Genomic DNA, 25,160 nt, shown 5'->3' on the forward strand with positions numbered 1-25,160 from the left:
ATGTTCTTGAAGAAATTTCGCAAATGAACCTGGTGCTTGTCCATCCTCTGTGTATCTACCATAGTACTCCCCACCTCTATCTGATCTCACGATCATAATTTGTTTTCCACATTGTTTCTCAACTTCAGCCTTAAAAACTTTAAAGGCATCTAAAGCTTCATTCTTAGAATGAAGTAAGTAGAGATACATATATCGTGAATAATCATCTATAAAGGTTATGAAGTGTTTCGAACTATTTGCATCCATGTCTAGACAACATATGTCTGTATGTATGATTTCTAATAAATTAGAACTCCTCTTTGCACCCTTTTTAGACTTGTTAGTTTGCTTACCCTTAATGCAATCTACACAAGTCTCAAAATCAGCGAAATCCAAAGTACTAAGTATTCCTTCATTTACTAATCGCTTGATTCTTTCAATAGAGATATGTCCTAATCTCCGGTGCCACAACATAGAGGATTCTTCATTCACGATACATCATTTTAATCCAACAGAAACGTGCATAGAAGTAGCGCCGTTTTTCAATTCAATCGAATAAAGACCATCAACCAATTGACCACAACCAATAATTTCAGATTTATTTAGTAAATTAAAACCAAAGTCTGTAAAATTAAAATAAAATCCCAAAGGTGCAAGTTTAGAAACAGAAATTAAGTTTTTACAGAAACTAGGAACATAAAAAACTTTCTGCAAATGTAATTTAAAGCCACTACTTAAAACTAAGACGCACGTTCCAATGGCCTCTACATGCGAGCTCATCCTACTCCCTGAGTAGATGCACTGCTCACTTCCCACTGGCTTCCTTAGGTTTTCCATACCCTGCAAGATATTAGAAACATGGATTGTAGAACCAGAGTCAATCCACCATGTATTATGATTCACATTAATCATATTAGATTCATAACAAACGAAGGTAAATGGTGCACCTTTCTTCTCAAACCAACTTTTAAATTTAGGGCAGTCCTTCTTCATGTGTCCTTTTTTTTTTACAGAAGAAACACTTTGACTCCTTTTTAATTGTTGGTTGAGTCGGAATCCTTCCTTTATTAGTGCCTACAGACTTCTTCCTATCCTTTCCAGAAATAGAAGTAGTCAAATTTACCTTCTCACCCTCTTCCATTATCAATCTCTCCTCTTCTTGAACACACATGGTCATCAATTCATTAATAGACCATTTATCCTTATGTGTGTGGTAGGAGATTTTGAAGGGTGTATACTGTTGAGGTAGGGTGCACAAAATGAAATGTACCAGGAAGGATTCAGACATGGTAACTTCCAGGGTTTTAAACTGAGCCACTATGTCCCTTAAGCGCATGATATGTTCACGCACACCCTTCGTTCTAGTAAGCTTAATGGAAGAGAATTGCATAATGAGTGTGCTAGCAAGCGACTTCTCAGAGGTCGTAAATTGTTCATCAATGGCTTTCAACAGATCTCTGACCTTATCATGCTGGTCAACTGAACCCCGAATACTAGCTGATATGTTGGTTTTATGAACATAACAGAGAGATGATTAGATCTCTCCCACTTTTCATAAAGATCAACAACATCAGGTTTGCTAGTTTCAGTAATAGCCGGTGGCTAATCCTTCCTTATAGCATAGTCAATATCCATCCAGCCCAAATGAATCCAAATCTTATAATTGTCACCTTTCAAAATGGGAAGGTCACAAGAAATATTCATAGATTGTGAAACTGCAAACAAACACACATGCTCATTAAGAAAATTTGAGACTAAACAAATGTCATGTTTTGCCAATGCAAATCATGTCTCAATATATGAATCTAGTGACACAAAACTTGTCTGTGGGCTAAAGTCCTACTCAATTAGATTCATCATGCAACTTTATGATAAAACTATTAAATCATGTTCTTTTCCTTAATTCCTGTGGGTAAATTAAGAAATATAATTTAATATTTTATCCTAATTAATCATACAAATATAACAAAATTCCTGTGGATAGATTTCATCACATTACATATGATTAATCACAATTAATATTTCTAATGTGATTATAAATTTAGCATATAATTTTACTCAATTAAAGATGTTGTGGCTATTCTCTAATTTAATAAAATTATATTAATCACTTAACATTCAAAAATAATCCTTGCATAAACATACTTAATAATGCAAATGTGCTCAATATTGAATCATAAAAATTACATGTATACCAATTCAAAATAACATTGCACGTATATTCATTCAACATGTAATAATCTTTAAAGGATTAAATCCAATGCATACCAGTATTTAACACAATATTGCATGCTCAGCATAACTTAAGAGACACACAATTTTAAATAGTTTGTGCATAAATGATTTATCCTTCAGAAGTTATAAATACACATGAACTGCAACTAATAAACAATTAAATTGCAATAGCTTAGCGGCAAAGAGAGTCCTTTCATGCTTGCAGGGCGAGGGTTCAAAACCAGCCCAAAATGTTTTCGCATTCCTTTTAATTAATTAAAAAACAAAAACAAGAAAGAAAAAGCTTCCACTAATGCAAAATATACATATACTCATCTAAACATGCAAATCAATTTAAATGACATATTTAGAGAAGTGGGTTTTGTGATACAAAATTGAGAGCACCCCATCCTATTTATAGAGTCTGTCCATCACAGAATCGTGTTTCCAAACACACAACTAGTAGGTTAGATGAACCTAACGCCTTTCAAATGTTGTGTTTTTAAATTGTGGTGCCTTCAACTCAAATGAATAGTTAACCTTTCACCGGTTAATTTTTTTAATTGACTTTAGACTCTAGAGGAGCATTAAGAAACTTGTGACATAATGTCTGCAAGTAGCTTCTGCAGAAGAAGCTCGAAGAATTTCTTTTTTCAGATAGTATTAGTATTAGTGAAAATAAAATTTATAATTTCTGATTGTCTCGTTTGTAAGCCAAACCAGATTTAAGTTTGTTAGCAGCAGTTAATTGTAACTTTATAAGTGAATGCTTCGAAGATAACTAATATAGCACTCTATTAAGTTGATAATTTTGTAGTCATAGATTGTTCTATGTGAATCATTATAAAATGGTCGGGGGATGGATGTAGATCTATGAACAGTTCAAGCAGGAAATTAATTAAGCAGAGTAATTTGCGTTGGGTTTCTTGCATGGCGTAAATGTTGGCATAAGCTTGTGATTTATCACTAAACAATTAAGTGGAATTTTTCATGGCTAATCTGTGATTGGATTTATTTATCTATATGACCTTATGATAGCTTGGGTGCTTCTTTTACACTTCCATCCTGTATCTTTACCTAGGCTATGTTTGGACTAATGGAAAGGGATGGAATGAAATAACATGATGGCATGATGCTAGGTTCCATTTATTGGATTGTTTGAGAATAATGGAATGGAACCTGATGGAGTGCATTGCTTTCCATCCAATAGCCCTCTTTTCTTCTCCTCCCTTGTTCTAGTAGTGAATAATATAGCTAACTTGGATCATTAATTATTTTTTAATCAAATTTGCATTTATCTTATCATCTTTTTTTTTTATAATTTCATGTATTTCGGCTTTGAAGATAGTAAGTTGAGCTTATTTTTCTGTTTAATTAATTTAGTGGGAAATGGCCGAAATGTTATATAGCACAAGCATGAATTCTTGTATATACATAGAGCTAGCTAGTGATAATGTGAATACATGTATCTCTAGAGAGCATAAACATTTGCGGGGCAGAGGTTTGGAATCAAGAGGTCACAATCTTATCCTAAAATCAAGATTATTTGATGCACACTGCACATGTTCCATCCTCCATGTCGCTATCCATGCATGGTTGTGGGGCTGCCGCTGCATCATTCATCAAAGATCAAAGATTAAATATAAACATATACCCATTTTCTCTAGTATCTATATTTTTCCACCTATTTTTTTCACATCACTTGTATATATTTTTTTTCTTTTCCTTTCATCCTGTATATCCCAAAATGGGTCTACTTTTATTCTTTTCCATTCATCAAACAAGGGAGGCGACTTGGCTAAGTAAAGTAAGAGTGCCCCATAGCCACCATCTATATGCTGACTGCCATTTCCATCTTCTTCTTTACAATAACTGTCTGCCTTATCCACCACTTCCACCATTCTTTCTCCCTCAACTGTCTCCCTCATATTATGTTTAAACAGGTTTTTAAAAACAAAATTTTTAAATTTAATTAAAACAGGTGGGCCTATACTTTCTACATTGAATTCTAAATAAATATTGTATCTTTACAACATAAAATTGGACTATATTTGTATTACTATTCCTAAAAATTTAGAATTACTCTAGTATATATCCATTATTATTATATGCTAATGTTATTGATACTTTAATAACTGGTCTAATATTTACATGCTTACATTAAATACATTTTAACCATATATTGTCAAGATCAATAACCGGTAAATAGTTTACAATTTATCAAAAAAAATTCCAACAAAAAATTTCAAAAATTAAAACTAGTTTTTAGATTGTAATTTTAGATTATTTTAATTTTTTTCAGTTTTAAATCTAAAAAACGTGAGAGTACTCTTTACATTAGACTGTGATTAAAGAATTTGGACCTTTGCCATTTTACATTTAATAGCATCTACTGTGAGAATTTCTTATGTCTTCTTGTTCATTGCATCATATGGTTTCAGGTGAAAGATATTAATGCCAGACTCCAGGGAATCCAACCAAAAGTTCGCTCTTCCGATGGTATTCCAGGTGGATATATTACCGGGGAAATTAAACATGTAAGTGTTAATCCCAAGAAAAGTAGTCCAAAGGCTAAAAGTTCCTCAAGGGAAATTGTGAAGTGTCTATTTTAGTTTTCTTTTAAGAACTTTAACATTTAGCTGCAAGCTAAGACTGCAAGAGAATGATGAAAAATATTGTTATATATGAAAGATTGATAAAAAAAAAAAAAAAAAAAAAAAAAAAAAAAAAAAACCCTTTAAAGCCATCAACCCACTTCAACTTGTTCATGTTCTTTGTATCAGTCAAGTCATCCTTTCCTTGTAAGACTAACTATTTCATTCTTTTGATTGGTGAATGTTTTTGTCTAGAAAGCCTTGTTTAAAATTTTTTAAAAGGAAGGATAGGGCTTTTGGAGTTTTTCAATAGTTCAAGACTTAAGTGGAAAAATAGAGAGGATTTTCCATCAAAGCTTTGAGGACAACAAAAAGGAGGAGAGTTCACTTTAATGAGATTTAACAAATTTTGAGACTAGTTATTTGTTATTTTCTCACTAGTTTCGTACTCTCCTTCTACCAAAAAAACACTTTGCAGCGCTAGATCTACATCAGTTATACAATCAATACATAAGGAAATGTGGCGGCATTTTTCAAATCATGTAAACATTTTAATATCATTCATACTTTTATAAAAACTGCATTTTACATTGGGTAAACTTTTAAGTGATGTAAGAACACCATTTTACATTGGTTAAATGTCCAACCGATATAAAAAGGTTTTAAACTAATTTTTTCACTAGTTGAACACATTCTCTTTGCTTCTTCTTCATGCTCCATTGGTGATAATGCTTTCCTCTTGATTTATCTATCTTCAACCAATGAAAGAACATTGTTAGTGATGGTACTATCATGATGGTATATGTAAAAAGACCTTCCTACTATTGATGGGAAATGTGGGTTTCTCGTGATGGGCAGCGAGTGACGTTAATGGAAGAAGAAAATCTTTGCAACTAACTACCCACAAGAATGAATGGGGACGATCAATTTCTATGGATGTCAAAGGTAGTAAAATGTTATCACTACCGATTCTTATCCAAATCTATGTTTAGGGATTTAAAAGGTTGAAGATAAATTTTTTCTTTTCACCTTCTTAAAAAACTAATATTTTAACCTTTTTTTCTAATGTTTCTTTGGATCATTTTTGAAGTTTTGTGTGCTTCCTCCAGATGTCGAAGAGTACTACCAAGAATGCAATGCAGGTTACTTCATTTTTTCAGTTTCTAATGTTTCTTTGGTTCATTAGTATATTATAGTTTGTTTCTAATGTATCAAACATTGAATTTAACTAATTACTGAAGAGAAAAGTGAAAATCTTATTGATCAATGTGTATTTTGGTGTTTCAATTAAAGAGGAACTTTAATTTAGTTTAGTATTGAGGTTGTGGGATTAATTTAGATCTTGAGGTTTGGAATTCTAGCAGATAAAACCAGTGAAATGCATGCTTGGAGTTTTTACATTAGCTCTAAATAGAACCGATGCAAAAAATAGATTTTATATCAGTTATAAAAAATTGATTAAAGAAGTCTTGACCTCTTTTGATGCCCAGATCAACATTGTTTTAGACACCGACTTAAAATACCTATTCTAGCTTACATAAAAGGTCTAAAGTGCAGTAATGTCCACAACAAAATGAAGTTGATAAATTTAAAAAATGGATCAATTCTCAACATGACAATAATGATGCTAAGGAGTTATTGGTTGAAACTTTCATAGGTGTTATACTTGTGCAACTAATCTCTTATAAGAAGTGTTTGTGGGACAATTTTTCAAAAATAATGGCGGGATAAAAAGCTTATCATCTTACATTTGTGAGTTTTGGAAAACATTAAATATATGCCCTTTGCAATAGATGACACAAGTGAGAAAAGTATACTTGCATTGGCCTGGTTCAAATTCTAAGGACTACAAGGTATTTAATCCTATCAATGAGAAAATAATAATTACCCGGTACGTCTCACAAAATGAAAATGTTTAATATACTTCCAGAATCTAACCATGAAGAAGATATTAATCCTTCATATTCTTCCAATGGGTGTTAGCCACTTTGGCTTACATGTATCATTAATTTTAGCATTGTATCAATGATCTTCATTATTTTCTTATAAATCATGCTACTCGGGCTAATGGGGTGAAATTGGCCAATGATATTGGGTTAGACAAACATTTTGATGAAAGGAATAAGAGTGTCATTTAAATTTCAAACACAAAATGGTTCATAAAAAATAAATAGAATTCCTTACCTTACATGTGTTTGTTAGGAAATACAATGTTAGATTTAGAAGCGTACAATTTTAGCTTTGATAAACTTTTTTTTAACCCATTCACAAGCTTCCCAGATGGTTCCTAACGAAGAATCTTTATGAGAATTATGAAAAAGAATTATTCAAGAAACATAGAAGGACTATGTATATCAAAGTATTAAAGCCACAACCAGAAATGATAAAAAAGGCAACAACATTGATTAAAAAACCTAACACAGTTGATTAGAAAGATAATTCTATTGAACTAAAAAGCTAATACACCTTATTAGAAAGAATAAATAATGATTAAATTGTAAGTATTTCAGAACCAAATATTTGCAAATTTATTCCCAAACAATGACAACAATGCATAATTATAACAATAATCCTAGTGATTTCAGTGGGGTGGCAACTCTCTGTTGTTCAACATGGATGGTTGCGATGTTCCTGGGTTATGAATGATGTGAAAGTGAGTACATAGGTGCAGGGAAACAACAAAAAACTGAATGCAACATAGATGCAATGTGTCATTTTTTAATTCTTTTCTTTTTTATCTTTTTTTTTTGTTTTATTTTATTTCAGGTCTGTTGTTGTAATAGTGTGTGATAGAGGCATAATAAGATGAGAGTTCTCTACAATGCATTTTATTTGCTGATGGTATTTTTTTGTAGGGTGAAGAGTTATGCATCGTCTTGCGTGCTTCGATTACCTGTATTAAATGAATATCTTCAACTAATCATTTCTTCTCTTTTTTTATCAATTTAATTTTCATTAATGTGATTCGTGTCTTCTTCATAATTGTTAGTTCATGGAAAATAAATATCTTCTAGGGCAGTGCATGATGGTTTTCAGAATTCTTATTGAAAATGAGAAAATCATAATTACCTGGTACGTCTCACAAAATGAAAATGTTTAATTTACTTCCACAATCTAACCATGAAGAAGATATTAATCCTTCATATTCTTGCAATGGGTGTGAGCCACTTTGGCTTACATGTATAACTAATTTTAGCCTTATATCAATAATCTTCATTTTTTTTTTCTTATAAATCATGCTACTCGGGCTAATGGGGTGAAATTGGCCAATGTTATTAGGTTAGACAAACTTTTTCATGAAAAGAATAAGAGTGTCATTTAAATTTCAAACACAAATTGGTTCATAAAAAATAAATAGAATTCCTTACCTTACATGTGTTTGTTAGGAAATACAATATTAGATTTAGAAACGTACAATTTTAGCTTTGATAAACTTTTTTTAACCCACTCACAAGCTTCCCAGATGGTTCCTAACCAAGAATCTTTATGAGAATTATGAAAAAGAATTGTTCAAGAAACTTACAAGGACTATGTATATCAAAGTATTAAAGCCACAACCAGAAATGATAAAAAAGGCAACAACATTGATTAAAAAACCTAACACAGGTTATTAGAAAGATAATTCTATTGAACAGAAAAGCTAATACACCATATTAGAAAGAATAAATAATGATTAAATTGTAAGTATTTCAGAAAAAGTTAGAATTATTTTGTGGAAGATCAAATCCTTGAATATTGAATCTCAACAAAACAAAAGTAATGAAGAGGTCCACTATATGAGATAAAGATTTACCTTCAATCAAGTAATTAACACAATTACATTGTTACATTAGTAGGATTCAAACTTGAAAGTTAGACTAATTAATCCCACATTAGTTGATTTGCATGCTCAATAATAATTAATGAGTCTAACCTAACTTTTGACATATTTAAATAATACAAGAAAAAGATAAATTACTAATATTATTTCTCATCATTTTATTATATTACTTGTTTTATAATAAAACTATATTAGTTTACTCATAAAGTTCAATAAATGATGTCAAAATATTTGACTTTACCAACCTTATTATATTGTATGTTTTATAATAAATATCTCTCACCATTAAAATTTTTTGTAGCATTATTGCAGAAAAGTGACTCCACCTTCAAAACCACACATAATGCCCCTCCATACATGAAACCTTCCTCACAACGCCCCTAGATTTCTCACACCCCAACCTCTTTAGAGATGTCACCCCGCTGTCACACTATAAATCCCCCACTGGCAAAGTTTCACAAATCACAACCAAATCTTTTGCATTTTAGTTTTGTACCCTTTGTCACTTTGGGATCACCTAATGGATTCCTCCTCCCAACGCTTTCCACCACCAACACTCGCCACTGCCAATCTGCCTCTCTTGGCCCCACCTACCAAGAATGCATGTGGTAGGCCCTGCGGCTCAAAGAACAAGCCTAAGTCTACCTCCCTCTCAGGTCAACCAGTTAAGCCCTCTGTGAAGCTTGTCACCATCAACATTGTTCCACGTATGGATGTCATGGAGACCATCCTTGACGTTGCTCGTCGTGACCATGTTAGCGTCGTCATTCTCAATGCATTTGGCACGATAAAAAATGCGACTGTTTGTGACTCACCACAAGGTGTCCCTACCTTGCTCATTGGACCCTTCTCCATGCTCTCCTTCACTGGCTACTACTTATACAATAACCAGTATGCCCTTCACCCAGGAGCCACCCCTCCCCCTCTGTTTTCCTTTGGGATCAAACTATGCATATCTCATGGGCAGGTCTTCAACGGACTTATTGGCGGCAGCGTCATTGCCGGTGATAATGTCAGCCTCATGGTCTCCACCTTCAGAGAACCAAATATTAGCAAATTTATTCCCGAAGGAAAAGAAGGGAACAACAATGACAACAATGCATAATTATAACAATAATCCTAGTGATTTTAGTGGGGTGGCAACTCTCTGTTGTTCAACATGGATGGTTGCGATGTTTGTGGGTTATGAATAATGTGAAAGTGACTAAATAGGTGCAGGGAAACAACAAATAACTGAATGCAACATAGATGCCTCTGAATGTGTCATTTTTTACTTCTTTTTTTTTATCTTTTTTTGTTTTATTTTATTTCAGGTCTGTTGTTGTAATAGTGTCATAGGGGCATAATAAGATGAGAGTTCTCTACAATGCATTTTATTTGTTGATGGTATTTTTTTTGTTGGGTGAAGAGTTATGTGTAGGCTTGCGTTCTTCGATTACCTGTATTAAATGAATATCTTCAACTAATCATTTCTTCTCTTTCTCATCAATTTAATTTTCATTAATGTGATTCGTGTCTTCTTGAGAATTGTTAGTTCATGGAAAATAAATATCTTCTATGGCAGTGCATGATGGTTTTCAGAATTCTTATTGAAAATGAGAAAATCATAATTACCAGCTACGTCTCACAAAATAAAATTTTTTAATATACTTCCAAAATCTAACCATGAAGAAGATATTAATCCTTCATATTCTTGCAATGGGTCTGAGCCACTTTGGCTTACATGTATAATTAATTTTAGCATTATATCAATAATCTTCATTTTTTTTGTTTCTTATAAATCATGCTACTCGGGCTAATGGGGTGAAATTGGCCAATGTTATTAGGTTAGACAAACTTTTTGATGAAAAGAATAAGAGTGTCATTTAAATTTCAAACACAAATTGGTTCATAAAAAATAAATAGAATTCCTTACCTTACATGTGTTTGTTAGGAAATACAATGTTAGATTTAGAAGCGTACAAGTTTAGCTATGATAAACTTTTTTTAACCCATTCACAAGCTTCCCAGATGGTTCCTAATGAAGAATCTTTATGAGAATTATGAAAAAGAATTATTCAAGAAACTTACATGAACTATCTCTGCAAAAGCGTTTTTCGACGTCACGGTATCTACGTCGATTATCAAAAACCGGTGCAGTACATAATGCTGTGGCATTTTTGTAATTAATGCCAATTATATTATGCTGTTAACGACGGTTTTTATAAAACCGCCTTTGATGTTAACCTTACAAAGGCAGTTTTATAAAAACCGTCTTCGATTCAAGTGATTTTTAATTATTTTATTCACTGGAAAATGATTTTTGAATGTGAAATCACACTTGTGTTGAATGTTGTTCCCATCTTTGTAAACCCTAAATCCCTTTTTTAGTGAGATCGAGATCGATCGAACATGGATGAGGAGTACAATGTGATCGTGTTGGGCATGGGTCTCAAGGAGTGCATCCACGTCGCATCGATTCAGGACGCCAAAGATCGCTTCTCGCAGATCGAGTACGTCTTCTACTCCCTGCTCTACCCTCACTTCAAATCTGACAACGAATGAAAATGCCGTTGCATCGAACAGCTCAAACGTGACGCCGACGAGAAGGCCAAGCTTCTACTACACGCCGAGGAGAGGCGAAACGCCGTGTTATTGAAATAGGAGAGCTGCGATAGTGACAAGGCAACGCTGCTAGCGAGAATCGGTGAGTTGGACGAGAAATTGAGATTGAAGATGCATGAGATTGAGGAGGCGGAGACAAAGCGGGTCGGCCCTAGATGCTTCCACTCTTTCTTTGGCGGCGGCGGTGTTTTTTCTCCGCTTTACCCATTCATTCATTCATGTTCTTTGTAAGTCTCCTTTACTCCTTCTATCATCATTGGTAAGTCTCTTTTGCTTTTGATTGTGATCGTTTGTGCCCGTGAGAGTTTTTTTTTTTTCATTTGGATATTTTGTTGAGCACCTGGTGCATGTAAAATCAAAAGGTGCGATGTGATGCACAATAGTAATTTAATGATGTAGTGTCTCTTAGAGAACTAGTGGAGTGTGTTGTGAAGCTGGTTAATCTTCTTTTTCTTCTCTAGTTAGACTTGCGCGTGCTAATATTTTATTACATACAATTTTTGTCTCTTTTTGTGTGTGTTAATTCTAGTTTTAACAAAAAAAAAATATGAAATTATATTATGTACTGTATTATTTGAATTATTTTGTCAGACATATTTACCTGGTGATACACTTGCTAGTCAAAATTTATAATTATATCAATAAATTTTGTAATAGTAGTCATCCCACTATCTGCTATCTTGTTGTGGCTATTTTGGGGTTGGTTGCTTTGTGCCATTATCTGGGATTGATAACTATGCTGCTAAGATTTTATTTTAGCACACTAGTTCAGTCTTGTCAGGGTATTGAGTGGTATAGTTTTTGTTTACACCTTTGGATGCTTTTTTGCACTAATTGTTGGTTTTAGTTGGTTTTTTGTTTTCTTATTGGTCCCTAATTAATGAGCCCACCTAACAGGTCAATGCTGAATCATTGGGTCGGTTGAATGAACTTGAGGAGATGCGTCAAAAATTGGAATCAAAGAAAATGGTGATGGAGAATATGTCTATATGTTTAAGGCTGGCTAAGGATGAAGCTAGCAAGTAGTAGGAGCAGCTTAGTGGTGCAGTGCAATCACTTCTAGGCTTCATAACACAGTGTAAGATTTTGAAATAACTTGTTCTGAGAATCCTACTTTTAAGTTAGAGATGCCATTTTTGGTTCTGAGTTATATAATGTCAGCAGAAGTTAAAGGATTTGGCTGGTTAGGAATTTTTTTATAATATTCATTTAAATAAACTATTCATTGTAAACTAGAAAGAAATATTTAAAATTCTTCTAAGAAAACCATAAGTTGGGCTCTTAATTTCTTACTGGCACCTTGGATATAGTTCTTCCGTAAGTTGGGCTCTTGTGTTGAAAGGGTGTCTTTCATTCTATACTTCATCTGTCTGATGTGTGTGCCTCATGTCTTGTTCTTTCTTTTGATGCTTTTGCACTAGTTTAGCTTATTGACAATGGCCTTAAATTATAATTTTATAATTTAGTTTGGTACGGTAGATTTTGGTATGGTTGATCCTTTGGATGCTCTAGATGACCATAGTTATTCATTGAATGTTTATAGTTTATCTTCTGCTAATTTAAATCATCACAATTTTTTTTTTGCTAATATTCACTGCATTTCTAAGGGATACTTTGTCTGAATTTTGTTGTAAAAGTTTAATTTATTTCATTACTCAAGGACTTCTGTTGTACTAAAACCAATTAATCAAGGATCCTTAACAATTCATGGTCTGCATTTAAATGTGCTATCTTTTCGGAAGATGAGCTTTTTCACTGGTAAAAAGGAAATTCAAAATTCTGCTACAGCCCTAGGATATCTTGCACATGTAAGTATTAGAATGGATTTAAAGCCTTCATATTTTGACATGTCTTGTATATGGCAAACTTAATTGCCAATGCTTTTTCATATCATATACCAAACTTCTGTGTTCCAGCTGCAGCATTTCTTATGTAGCTCATGTGGATGATCGTTGAGCTAATAATTATAAAAATGTCTCCCTTTTCAAAAATTTATTTATTTATTGAAATGTTCTTGACTAGACTGATTTTCTCGTAGGCTGTTTCACTTATAGCCTCATACTTGCAAGTTCCTTTGCGATATCCTTTACGGTTGGATGCTTCTCATTCATATATTATTGATAATGCACCTTCAACGGAGCTAACATCTTCTGAATCTTCATCAAATGCAAACATAAATGCCAAACATGTGGAATTTCCTCTTTTTTTAGAAGGTCAAGACACCACAAGAGCAGCTTATGTTGTTTTCTTACTAAATAAGGTATTTATTTCTATTTATTTTTGCTTTGTAGTTACTCTCAATCTTTGAGTTTAAGTGCTCTGTTTGAACTAAGGCAAAACATAATAGGGATAGTCTTATCTTGTTTATTATCTCCTTCAGAATTCCTGAGAAAACAATTTAGTGCAATTTAGGAGAGGGGAAGGTACATCAACATTGTATAAATTTTCTTGTTCTGCAAATTGAAAAAAAAAAAAAGTTAAGAGTTTATTTAGTCATACATGATATGATGAAGTAGGATATAGTATAAAATTTAATAATATTTAGACAATGTTTCTATTTCCATGTATAAAATACTATACTATGCATTATATAATATAATTAATATTATACTTTTTTAAAACCATACAATGCATAGGTTTATTTTATTCTTAACTTTTAATTGGTAGCTACCTTCCAAAGACCAACCAGAGTCCCTTGCTGGCATATCGCATTATTGATGATAATGTACATATTTTTCTAGAGAGGACACTTCCCGTCTATGTTTCACTTCCAAACCGAATTATATAATATTTATTTTAAAAGAAATTGTTAAATAGTTAAAAATAAATTTATATCAAAATATAAATTATTTATTATAAATTTAAAATATAATTTTTATATAGATATATATATAAATACTTATTGCTATAAAGTTTATTATAATATAATTTATATATTCGAAACTATTTATTCCAACACCAACGTCTCTCTTGAACAGCACCCAGACCAGCAGGGTGAGGAACGAGATGAGGGTCAACATGAGGAACCTTTCCAAAACAGGTAGTGCTTCTTACCCTCCACTATGTTCACCTACACCACCACCCCACCCCCCACAGAACCATTTCTTTATCATTAATTATATATTGTGGTGTAAAAAAATTAAATGTGTATCTATTCATTCATATGTTTTTGCAAAACCTATAGATCTGCTAATGTTAAATCGACTGAAAGAGACATATTGTGAAGTCAAGGTGAGTTCTACTATTTTATCTCATTTTGCTGAAACAATACTTTATTTTCCTTGCATGTTAATAGTGAGTTTGCAGACATGTCCCTGAGTAATTTAAAGCTCAAGCTTATTGAGTGCAAGCAGGATTATTTAATTTGTAAATTACTTGCTGCACATTTGTGCCCATGTAGATATGTTTATCTTGTTTTTAAATATCATGAATAATTTTTTTATATAGTACTATTTACAAATTTCATTCCTTTACAAATTACTCGTTTAATTGTTAAATTTGATTTTTTTTAATTAAGAAAACTCGTTTAATCAAGAAATACCTCTTTTTTGTTTAATTCTCACACTTTCCGTGATTTATTTATATATATGTGACTTAGTGGAGAGATCTAGGTGCAGGACCTAATTTCATTTCCTCTTTTCAGTTTTCACAATAATTCTGGTAGTGCCTCTTTCAACATGTCCTACTTCTTATGCTTTTCAAATATGCAAGTAAGGCTTGATTCTTAATGATTTGGAATAGTATAATTTACCGCCGTTATACACAAATGTATTTGTTTCAAAGTATCTGGTGTTACTTTTAAGTCATTAAATATATATATATATATATATATATATATATATATATATATATTCATATTATAATATGCATATTGTTATTGTCATTCATGAACAAAAAATAATATTTAAAAAAAATATTAATTCTAGATCGGTTATTAGAACAACCGATGTAGAATTACTTTATATTCAACGTCTGCTATACGTAAAACCAATGTAGAATGGTTGTAATTGGGGTGACATTTTACATCGGTAGTGGCCACAAACGATGTAGAATGGTGGTCATTCTACATCGGTTATTAGAAAAACCGATGTAGAATGCTTGTAAAAATATCACATTCTAAGACAGGTTAGAGACACGACCGATGTTGAATAAGCCTAATACTACATCGGTTCAGGCTCACAACCGATGTAGAATGATCAGGATTCAAAGACGGTTTATCAACTGATGTAGAAAGATAACGGAGTTTCAACATCGTCGGCTACAATGATGCGTGACAACCGATATAGAAAGGTCATTTTAACCGATGTAAAATGCGTAATTTGTAGTAGTGTATGTATATCAAAGTATTAAAGCCAACACCAGAAATGATAAAAAAAAAAAAAGGCAACATTAATTAAAAAACCTAACACAGTTGATTAGAAAGATAATTCTATTGAACAGAAAAGCTAATACACCTTATTAGAAAGAATAAATAATGATTAAATTGTAAGTATTTCAGAAAAGTTAGAATTATTTTGTGGAAAATCAAATCCTTGAAAATTGAATCTCAACAAAACAAAAGTAATGAAGAGGTCCACTATATGAGATAAAGATTTACCTTCAATCAAGTAATTAACACAATTACATTGTTATGTTAGTAGGATTCAAACTTGAAAGTTAGACTAATTAATCCCACATTAGTTGATTTGCATGCTCAATAATAATTAATGAGTCTAACCTAACTTTTGACATATTTAAATAATACATGAAAAAGATAAATTACTAATATTATTTCTCATTGTTTTATTATATTACTTGTTTTATAATAAAACTATATTAGTTTACTCATAAAGTTCAATAAATGATGTCAAAATATTTGACTTTACCAACCTTAAATTATATTATCTGTTTTATAATAAATATCTCTCACCATTAAAATCTTTTGTAGCATTATTGCATAAAAGTGACTCCACCTTCAAAACCACACATAATTCCCCTCCATACATGAAACCTTCCTCACAACGCCCCTAGATTTCTCACACCCCAACCTCATTAGAGATGTCACCCCGCTGTCACACTATAAATCCCCCGCAAGCAAAGTTTTACAAATCACAATCATGCCTTTTGCATTTTATTAGTTTTGTACCCTTTGTCACTTTAGGATCACCTAATGGATTCCTCCTCCCAACCCTTTCCACCACCAACACTCGCCATTGCCAATCAGCCTCTCATGGCCCCACCTACCAAGAATCCACGTTGTAGGCCTCGCGGCTCAAAGAACAAGCCTAAGTCTACCTCCCTCCCAGGCCAACCAATTGAGCCCTCTGTGAAGCTTGTCACCATCAATGTTGTTCCAGGTATGGATGTCATGGAGACCATCCTTGACGTTGCGCATCGTGACCATGTTAGCGTCCTCATTCTCAATGCATCTGGCACGATAAAAAATGCGACTGTTTGTGACTCACCACAAGGTGTCCCTACCTTGCTCATTGGACCCTTCTCCATGCTCTCCTTCACTGGCTACTACTTATACAATAACCAGTATGCCCTTCACCCAGGAGCCACCCCTCCCCCTCCTTTTTCCTTTGGGATCAAACTATGCACATCTCATGGGCAGGTCTTCAACGGACTTATTGGCGGCAGCGTCATTGCCGGTGATAATGTCAGCCTCATGGTCTCCACCTTCAGAGAACCAAATATTTGCAAATTTATTCCCGAAGGAAAAGAAGGGAACAACAATGACAACAATGCATAATTATAACAATAATCCTAGTGATTTTAGTGGGGTGCCAACTCTTTGTTGTTCAACATGGATGGTTGCGATGTCCGTGGGTTATGAATTATCTGAAAGTGAGTAAATAGGTGTAGGGAAACAACAAATAACTGAATGCAACATAGATGCCTCAGAATGTGTCATTTTTTACTTCTTTTTTTTTATCTTTTTTGTTTTATTTTATTTCAGGTCTGTTGTTGTAATAGTGTGTCATAGGGGCATAATAAGATGAGAGTTCTCTACAATGCATTTTATTTGCTGATGGTATTTTTTTTGTTGGGTGAAGAGTTATGTGTCGGCTTGTGTTCTTCAATTACCTGTATTAAATGAATCTCTTCAACTAATCATTTCTTCTCTTTCTAATCAATTTAATTTTCATTAATGTGATTCGTGTCTTCTTGAGAATTGTTAGTTCATGGAAAATAATACGGTAGTTCATGATGGTTTTCAGAATTCTTATTGAAAATGAGAAAATCATAATTACGAGGTATGTCTCACCAAATGAAAATGTTTAATATACTTCCAGAATCTAACCATGAAGAAGATATTGATCCTTCATATTCTTGCAATGGGTGTGAGCCACTTTGGCTTACATGTAAATTAATTATAGAATTATATCAATAATCTTCATTTTTTTTCTTATTATTCATGCTACTTGGGCTAATGGGGTGAAATTGGCCAATGTTATTAGGTTAGACAAACTTTTTTATTTAAAGAATAATAGTGTCATTTAAATTTCAAACACAAATTGGTTCATAAAAAATAAATAGAATTCCTTACCTTACATGTGTTTGTTAGGAAATACAATGTTAGATTTAGAAGCGTACAATTTTAGCTTTAATAAACTTTTTTTAACCCATTCACAAACTTCCCAGATGGTTCCTAAAGAAGAATCTTTATGAGAATTATGAAAACGAATTATTCAAGAAACTTACAAGGACTATGTATATCAAAGTATTAAAGCCACAACCAGAAATGATAAAAAAGGCAACAACATTGATTAAAAAACCTAACACAGTTGATTAGAAAGTTAATTCTATTGAACAGAAAAGATAATACACCTTATTAGAAAGAAGAAATAATGATTAAATTGTAAGTATTTCAGAAAAGATAGAATTATTTTGCAGAAGATCAAAGCCTTGAAAATTTAGTGTTATTTTGTGGAAGATCAAATCCTTGAAAATTGAATCTCAAGAAATCAAGAGTAATGAAGAGGTTCACTATATGAGATAACGTTCACTACTGGAAAAAAGACAATCTACATCGGTTATATGGGACCATCTACATCGGTTTACGACCGTCATCGTAGAGGAAGTTGTCAAAAGTGGTCGCCTATTCTACGACGGTTGCCAATGGCCGTCTTAGAATGCTCAGCATGCTACATTGATGAGTTGTGACCGCTATAGAAAATGCAACATTCTATGACGGTCACAACTACAGGACCGATGTAGAATGCTGAGCATTTTAAGACAGTCTTTCACATGCGACCGTCTTAGAATGGTTAGCATTTCTATAATAGTCATGTCAGAATCGATGTAGAAATGCTATTTTTTTTTTGTATTTGGAGCCTTTACATCCCCAAAAATGTAAAAGATGCATTTCATTTGTCTAGTGAGTACCTTCTCAAAATCTGTCCTCCTAATAGGGGCGAAAGGATCTGCAATAAGTTTTATGGTAAGCATTCCCCAGTTTAAGTTAGAGATATAACAACCTAGTCCAAAGACATCACAACACTACTTCTCCAATTATCTTTAAAAAAAATAATGACACTCGGTACAGTAGTACTACCATCAAAAACTACTAACACATTAAATACCTTAGAAGCAAGTCCTTTTGAAGCAAGCTCTTGCATTGAGGTTTGTATTTGCTTTGGTCCACATGGGATCCACATACTTATAGAATATATTAATTAAACATCATGGTATATTTATAGAATATATTAGTCATCCATAGTATGAAAATGGACAAGTGTGCAAACGAAAAAAGGGAAGTGTCGGGCCAACAAAGCATAAGATTTTGATTTCCAGATCACTACTCTTTCATAGTGAGCAAAAGACATCAATTTTATGGAATATATATACTCACAATGCCAGGCTACACTAGGCAAAAAATTGACACTAATATATTATTATCACAACAAGCAAGACAATTAAAAAAGAAAGGATACAAACCTTCTTTGCTTCATTTCCCAACCAGTAATGTATGTCATACTGAGGGCCAATTTTTGGAAAGATTACATGTTTCCACAAACATGTAAAAAGGTCTGGATCAATGTATGCCAAGAGAATTTACATGAAAATAAAGCTCATACTGATAGGATATTAATAAAATGTCATTATGATGAAGGTGGCCACAGAAGTAATGGATTCAATTTCAAAAATGGATAGCAAAATGAGGAAAAGATGATGAAGATAATCGTTGAAACTTTGGATTTTAATTGAGATATGGCCATCAAATTCTTCATGAAATTAAAAGGATCAATGGGGAAATAAAGTGAGCAATATCTTACATTAAAGACTAAGTATGCACTTCCAGTATACAATTTTCCATGGCTTGAATTTGACACTGAAACCAGCCGCTGGTTCTCAATACACCAAACTTCTAAGCCTCTAAGAACATTAAGTTAAGTACAAAACAGAAACTTGAAAAAAGAAATGTGATGCATTTAAAAATAAAATTTACAGATGAAACACAAATCTAGAAGAGCTAAGAGACATCTTTAAAAATAAAACTCAAGAAATAAGTCTCCACGTCAAGACTTTTATGTGCTTCCCAACTATTTTAAAATATATCATTATTAGAATACAAGAACCTATTTCCATATCATATCCTATCTTTCTTTTTTTTTCTCCATAACCAATGAGACATGGGCTAATGCTAGTTAACCAGCTATTCATTTTGGTGCCTTTGTCATTAGAAATTAAAACGAATTTTATTTTCTTTAGCATGAAATGTCTGAACTAAAAAATAACTACTACCTATTCAACAAACTAACACAAACTATAAAGCAATTTGAAAGAAAATGGTTGTAAGGATACGGGTTTGCTCCTGCAGTTTGGAATGCAGAATCCATATCTTCAGTGACAATAGGCATCGTCTCTATGGCCCTAATAATCCACCAAAATAACTCAACACTAGATTAGTCTGCAATCCAGGATTTAAACTATGTTAGTCCTCAGAAGCTGAGACCTATGTAACTAGAATTGCACTCTGCTGAGTATATTATTAAAACTTATCCAGTAAGGTTTAAGACATAACTATATGTTAAGCAAACATAGAAGGTAGAATGAAACTTGGGGGCACACACTAATTACTTGATGTTTTGCATGCCCATCTATACACCAAACTTGGGGGCTACCAATATGCGATTAATCTAAAACAGCCAAGATTGCACTTAAAGAATAATAATCAAATCCATTGTGTCCATAATCGATATGCAACTAAGCCAGTCACTGGACTATTAATTACTCAACAATAATGCTGTGCAACTAATTAAGAATTTAATTTTATCAAGCAAATCAATTCTTTTATGTAAATACAACAAAAAAGAAATCACAAAGTTCTAATTATTTTTGTTATGAAATGTTCCAAAAGAGAATGTACATCAGACATGAAAAGCAGGTATATTTTGTTTCTACAATACCTGTTAGGTTTAACCCATGTCATTTTGCTGCTGAATTAACTAGAATGAAAAATAAATAAAGTGTAATAAACAATTTTTTCCACCTACACCTCAAGAATTAAAAAAAATATATATATATCATTCAGCTAATCGGCTTGATAACTTTTCAAATGAATTGCTAGATGCTTAATTTTAAGATTTGAATCATTCTATAACCCTCACCCCTCTATATCATCCATGCTCTAAAATTAAAACATCTACATCTACTGGGAAGTGGGAAGACAGTCAACACTAGCAAGATATCTAAACTAATGACTGAAATAAAAATGCCTCAAATTTTCAGTAAATATTAGGAGAAACTAGCCCAACAAACACATAACTCCCAAAATCAACAAAACACTGAAGCTGACCACAAATGAATCTATAGTAGTCAATACCCACAATTGAGCCTACCCCAAAGTTCTCATTTTTTTAAGCCTCTGAAACAAACACATAAAAAAAAAAGCATCAACCACAAAAGGACATTCATTTTCTTGGGGAAAACAAAGTCAAAAGGCAATAACAATGCAAATCAAAAAGGATAGAAAAGAAGAAGAGCTAGTGCAAAAATAAATTCAAATAGGAAAGAAAACTCAGCTTGTGTTGTGTCTGTTTTACGTTTTGTACTTTGACCAGAGAGAAGATTAAAGCATGCTCATGGAAACCATAATGGACATAGAGATTTCCATACTCATGTAACTTTCAACGCTCTCTCTCTGTTCAGACATGCCTCCTAGGTACATAGATATAGTGTCTGTGTCTTTGTGTATGTACCAGTATCATTTTTTTTATATTTTTAATTATTAATTATTAATAGAGAGTTCTTATGAATTTTCATACGATAATTTTTTTGCAACAATAGTTAAATGAAGTTGGATATACTGTGATACTAAGAAAGAGAGTGGAGTGAGAGTTTATTAATAATACTAGTGTTGAAATTCTTAAATGTTTTGAAGTAGTACCATAAAATTGCTCTTATTATTATTAGGTTAAATTATTTTGAAGTTTTCAAATAATTGTTTATATTTATAAAAAAAATTACAGACAAGTTATTAAGCTTATGAATTAATGAATTTCTTGACATTATTTTTTTTTCAATAAATTGAAAAGTTGGAAATTTATTTGAAAAATCAAATAGGCTGAATTTTTAAGTTATTCCAATGACCCAAGTCTAGAAAAATCATTAATTGTGTGCTTAGAATTTGGAAGTATTTTTAAAAAAAGGGGAAACTAATCTTTAAGGGAATTTAAAATTATTTTGACTAAAATTTAGTTTTAGATATTTTATTAAATGAAATTTATAATTTAATAGTTTTAAAAGGAAATTTAAATTAATTAAAGTAAAAAAAAGTATAAAAAGAAATTAAAAGTCAATCATTCTAAAAAATTTAGAAAATCATAATTATTGTCTTCCCCCCTCCCCTTTTCTCTTCACTTTAAAATTTATAAACCATGGAAATTTAATTTTTTTATTTAAATACAAACTTTTAAATGGAAGAATTTTGTTTACTTTATCCAAAATAAAAAAATGAAAAAAATTATTACTCTATCCAAACACAATTTTTAACATGAAGAAATTTGAATATATACCTTAACCAAATTAACAAAAACAAATAAAAATGAAAGAATTTCGAAGAAATTCAAATTCTTAAAATTTTAAATTCTTCAAATTTATCCAAACACCCCTGAAGGATTTGCATTAGTTGTTTGATTAAAAATCTACCAAACTATCATCTAAAATTTCAAATAGTTCTTAGATGACATTATTGGTATCAAATATCAATTCTCATAACAACCACGGTACATGAAAGTGGTGAAAACTGCCCATTTGAAATGTAAAGAACTCCTCCATATATAAATCATAAAATCAGCTGGTCAAGTAGGAAAGAAAATTAAGAAGTTAAAAAAAATCTGAGAAAGAAGTAACTTTACATTCCATTGAAATTTCATGTCATTCCCATTTTTTAAGTCCAATTATAAGTTTTAAAATTTTTGTCCTCTTATATAAAAAAAATATTTTTTATCATTATATAATTAATGTAAAATATTTATCAATTTTGTTGATAATTAATATTTTAAAAAAAAATTAATTGATTATGTTCGGCTGTAACTCTCTCTAAGTCTCAACCACTTTTTTTAGAAATAATATTATATTGCTCCTACTATTTCTCAAGTATTGAGTAGTTTGGTGTGGGAGCATTCTCTTATTTGAATCAGGATACTACTTTTTACACAGAATAAATGCAAGTAATAATTACATGGAGTTCTCTATGACCAAATGTATGGAGCCAAGCCAATTAAGATATAGGATTCTGCGGCAATTCAAGAAAGTTAGCAATTGAAACATACCTATAAAAGTCTGAAGTTGCAACCCCACCCAACACTGAAAGCAGCAGCTATATAGTTTGCAGTTGACTTCATCAAGCCATTTCCACTAAAAAGGAATTATGTGATATGTATAACAATTTAGGCAGTTGAATTAAATTTAGAGCAGTACTCTAGAGAGTACTTCATGATAGGCTCATTAATTGACACCGTGAGAGTACATATACGACATTGTAGTTTTGAGTTTTAATGGATACACAGATTGTAGCAATACTTGAGAACCAATAAATTGTGATTTTTTTGGACCTTTAACAAGATTTACACCCTGAGACACATGATTACATAACTTCAAAAACTTATAGCCTTATACATTGTAAATCAAAATTGAATACAAGTATTAGAATCATGAGCCCAATAAAAATATTGTTGGCCATTAAAGCTGTGAAATTGTCAAATCTAAGTTTCAGGAATAAGAGCTGATATGAGATAATCAAGAAACACACCTTCGAAATAGTTAGCGCAGGGCTCCACTGCTCCTTCAATATGTCAAGGCAAATGCTTCCATTGCTATTTATATTTGGGTGAAATACATTTGTCCTGAATGCAACCTGAAAGGCATTTATAATCGATGAGTATACTCGAGATCATCTGAAGGAGCTCCAGTGTTCAAAGAAGCAACAGTCACTACTAAAAGGATCGTTAGAACATAACACCTCCAAATAAGCCAAATATGTGGGAAAAATGTATCATGACATTATTTTTTAAGAAACAATAACCGGTACAGAATTAAAGGAAATGTAGAAACATTACAGAAATAGACACCTCAATAAATAAAAACCTTGGTTGGCTTGAAGGGATAATCTGGAGGGAAATGAATAGTGACTAGGAAAACACCTCTAGCATAAGGACTGTCTGGAGGACCCATAATTGTTGTCGGCCAGTGAAACATGTCTTCAGCAACAGGACCTGCAATGTTTTTGAAAAAAAAAAAACAGACAAACTATGGGATAAGCACAAAGTCCTTCAACTACTAAATGACAGTGCCACATAACTATACTGGACAAATTCCTTTGTCCTAATAAAAAAAATAAGCACAGAATAAAGCTAGTGAGAACAGTTTTATCCAACTAGATTTATAACTTAAAGACTAGCAACACAACTAGGAAGCTACGAAATAATATACTTCTTCAAGATAAACCAATCCAAATACGCATAAGAATTAAAACATTAATTGTCTCTCTAGCAATAAAGATATAGGTCATACGAAAAACTTAAAAGAGATATTACGTAACTTAGCAGAGAAATAAGTTTCAATCACCCTCCAATCAGGTTACAGAATAGCATAAGCAGAGATCCAAAATGAGAAAGAAGAGTCATAATAGTGCAGAACATTAATGATCACACAGATTGTTGGATCACACTAAGACGGTAACAACTACATGTACAATTGCAACACTTTATCAGTCCAAAACTGCAGTAATTCCAAATTCTTTATTGCAAATTTGATCATGAAGCGCACAAGCAAGGCAGCACGTAACAGAGGCATGATCCTGGCAATAACATTATCATTTATCAAGCAACAAAAAATAAACCATATAAGCTTAAATAAAAAGGAAGAAAAGCACAGAAGTCCACAATAATTTGTTGAGAAATCCACATAGAACCACCCGATCATCATAAGTCCCTCATACAAGTACACAGATTTTAATTATTAACACAAAATCAGCACAATCGATTCACCTATAGCGTCACCAAGTCATGCTTAGATCATTGTTAACCTACACGGAACTATAACATATGAATGGCTAAAAAAATTTCCGAAAATTCCCAAAATATTACACACGATCATTCAGCGATAGAAGATCAGGGATTGTATAAATCGTCGCATAAAAAAATACCGGCGCTGCAAGAGGTAGGAGGATCCTTCTGGAGATCCTTGAGTTCCTACAAGATCTGTTTCGATGCCATCGCGAAAATCTAACCAAAATCCAAAATCAGATCAGAACCCAAACACAATGCAACGAAACACAAAACAGATGAATAGATCTCGGTTGATTGGTATGATTATTACCTTCTTCTTTTTTTTGTTTTGTATTATTGAGCGAGAGAGAAAGGTAAAAAAAAAAAAAGATTGGAAGAGTATGAGCGATTTCGGGGAAGGGAATGAGCTTTTATAAATGTCTGGTGCTGTTGAGGAATCGATCCACTCTC

At 32.3% G+C, this 25,160-nt stretch overlaps 1 protein-coding gene and 1 pseudogene across 1 annotated transcript; one reads left to right on the forward strand and one right to left on the reverse strand.

Moving 5' to 3' along the window:
- Positions 1-9,127: 9,127 nt before the first annotated feature.
- On the forward strand, positions 9,128-9,712 carry LOC114401810 (AT-hook motif nuclear-localized protein 19-like). Its single transcript, XM_028364394.1, has one exon. The coding sequence runs from the start codon at positions 9,128-9,130 to the stop codon at positions 9,710-9,712; it is 585 nt and encodes a 194-aa protein (XP_028220195.1).
- An 8,370-nt stretch (positions 9,713-18,082) lies between these two features.
- On the reverse strand, positions 18,083-24,932 carry LOC114403443 (annotated as a pseudogene).
- Positions 24,933-25,160: the final 228 nt, after the last annotated feature.

This window comes from Glycine soja, chromosome 20 (assembly GCF_004193775.1).
Source record: "Glycine soja cultivar W05 chromosome 20, ASM419377v2, whole genome shotgun sequence".
Taxonomy (NCBI): domain Eukaryota; kingdom Viridiplantae; phylum Streptophyta; class Magnoliopsida; order Fabales; family Fabaceae; genus Glycine; species Glycine soja.

Bases quoted from the DNA above. Each gene is read 5' to 3' on its own strand.
- LOC114401810 (XM_028364394.1), top strand. From the start codon at position 9,128: ATGGATTCCTCCTCCCAACGCTTTCCACCACCAACACTCGCCACTGCC.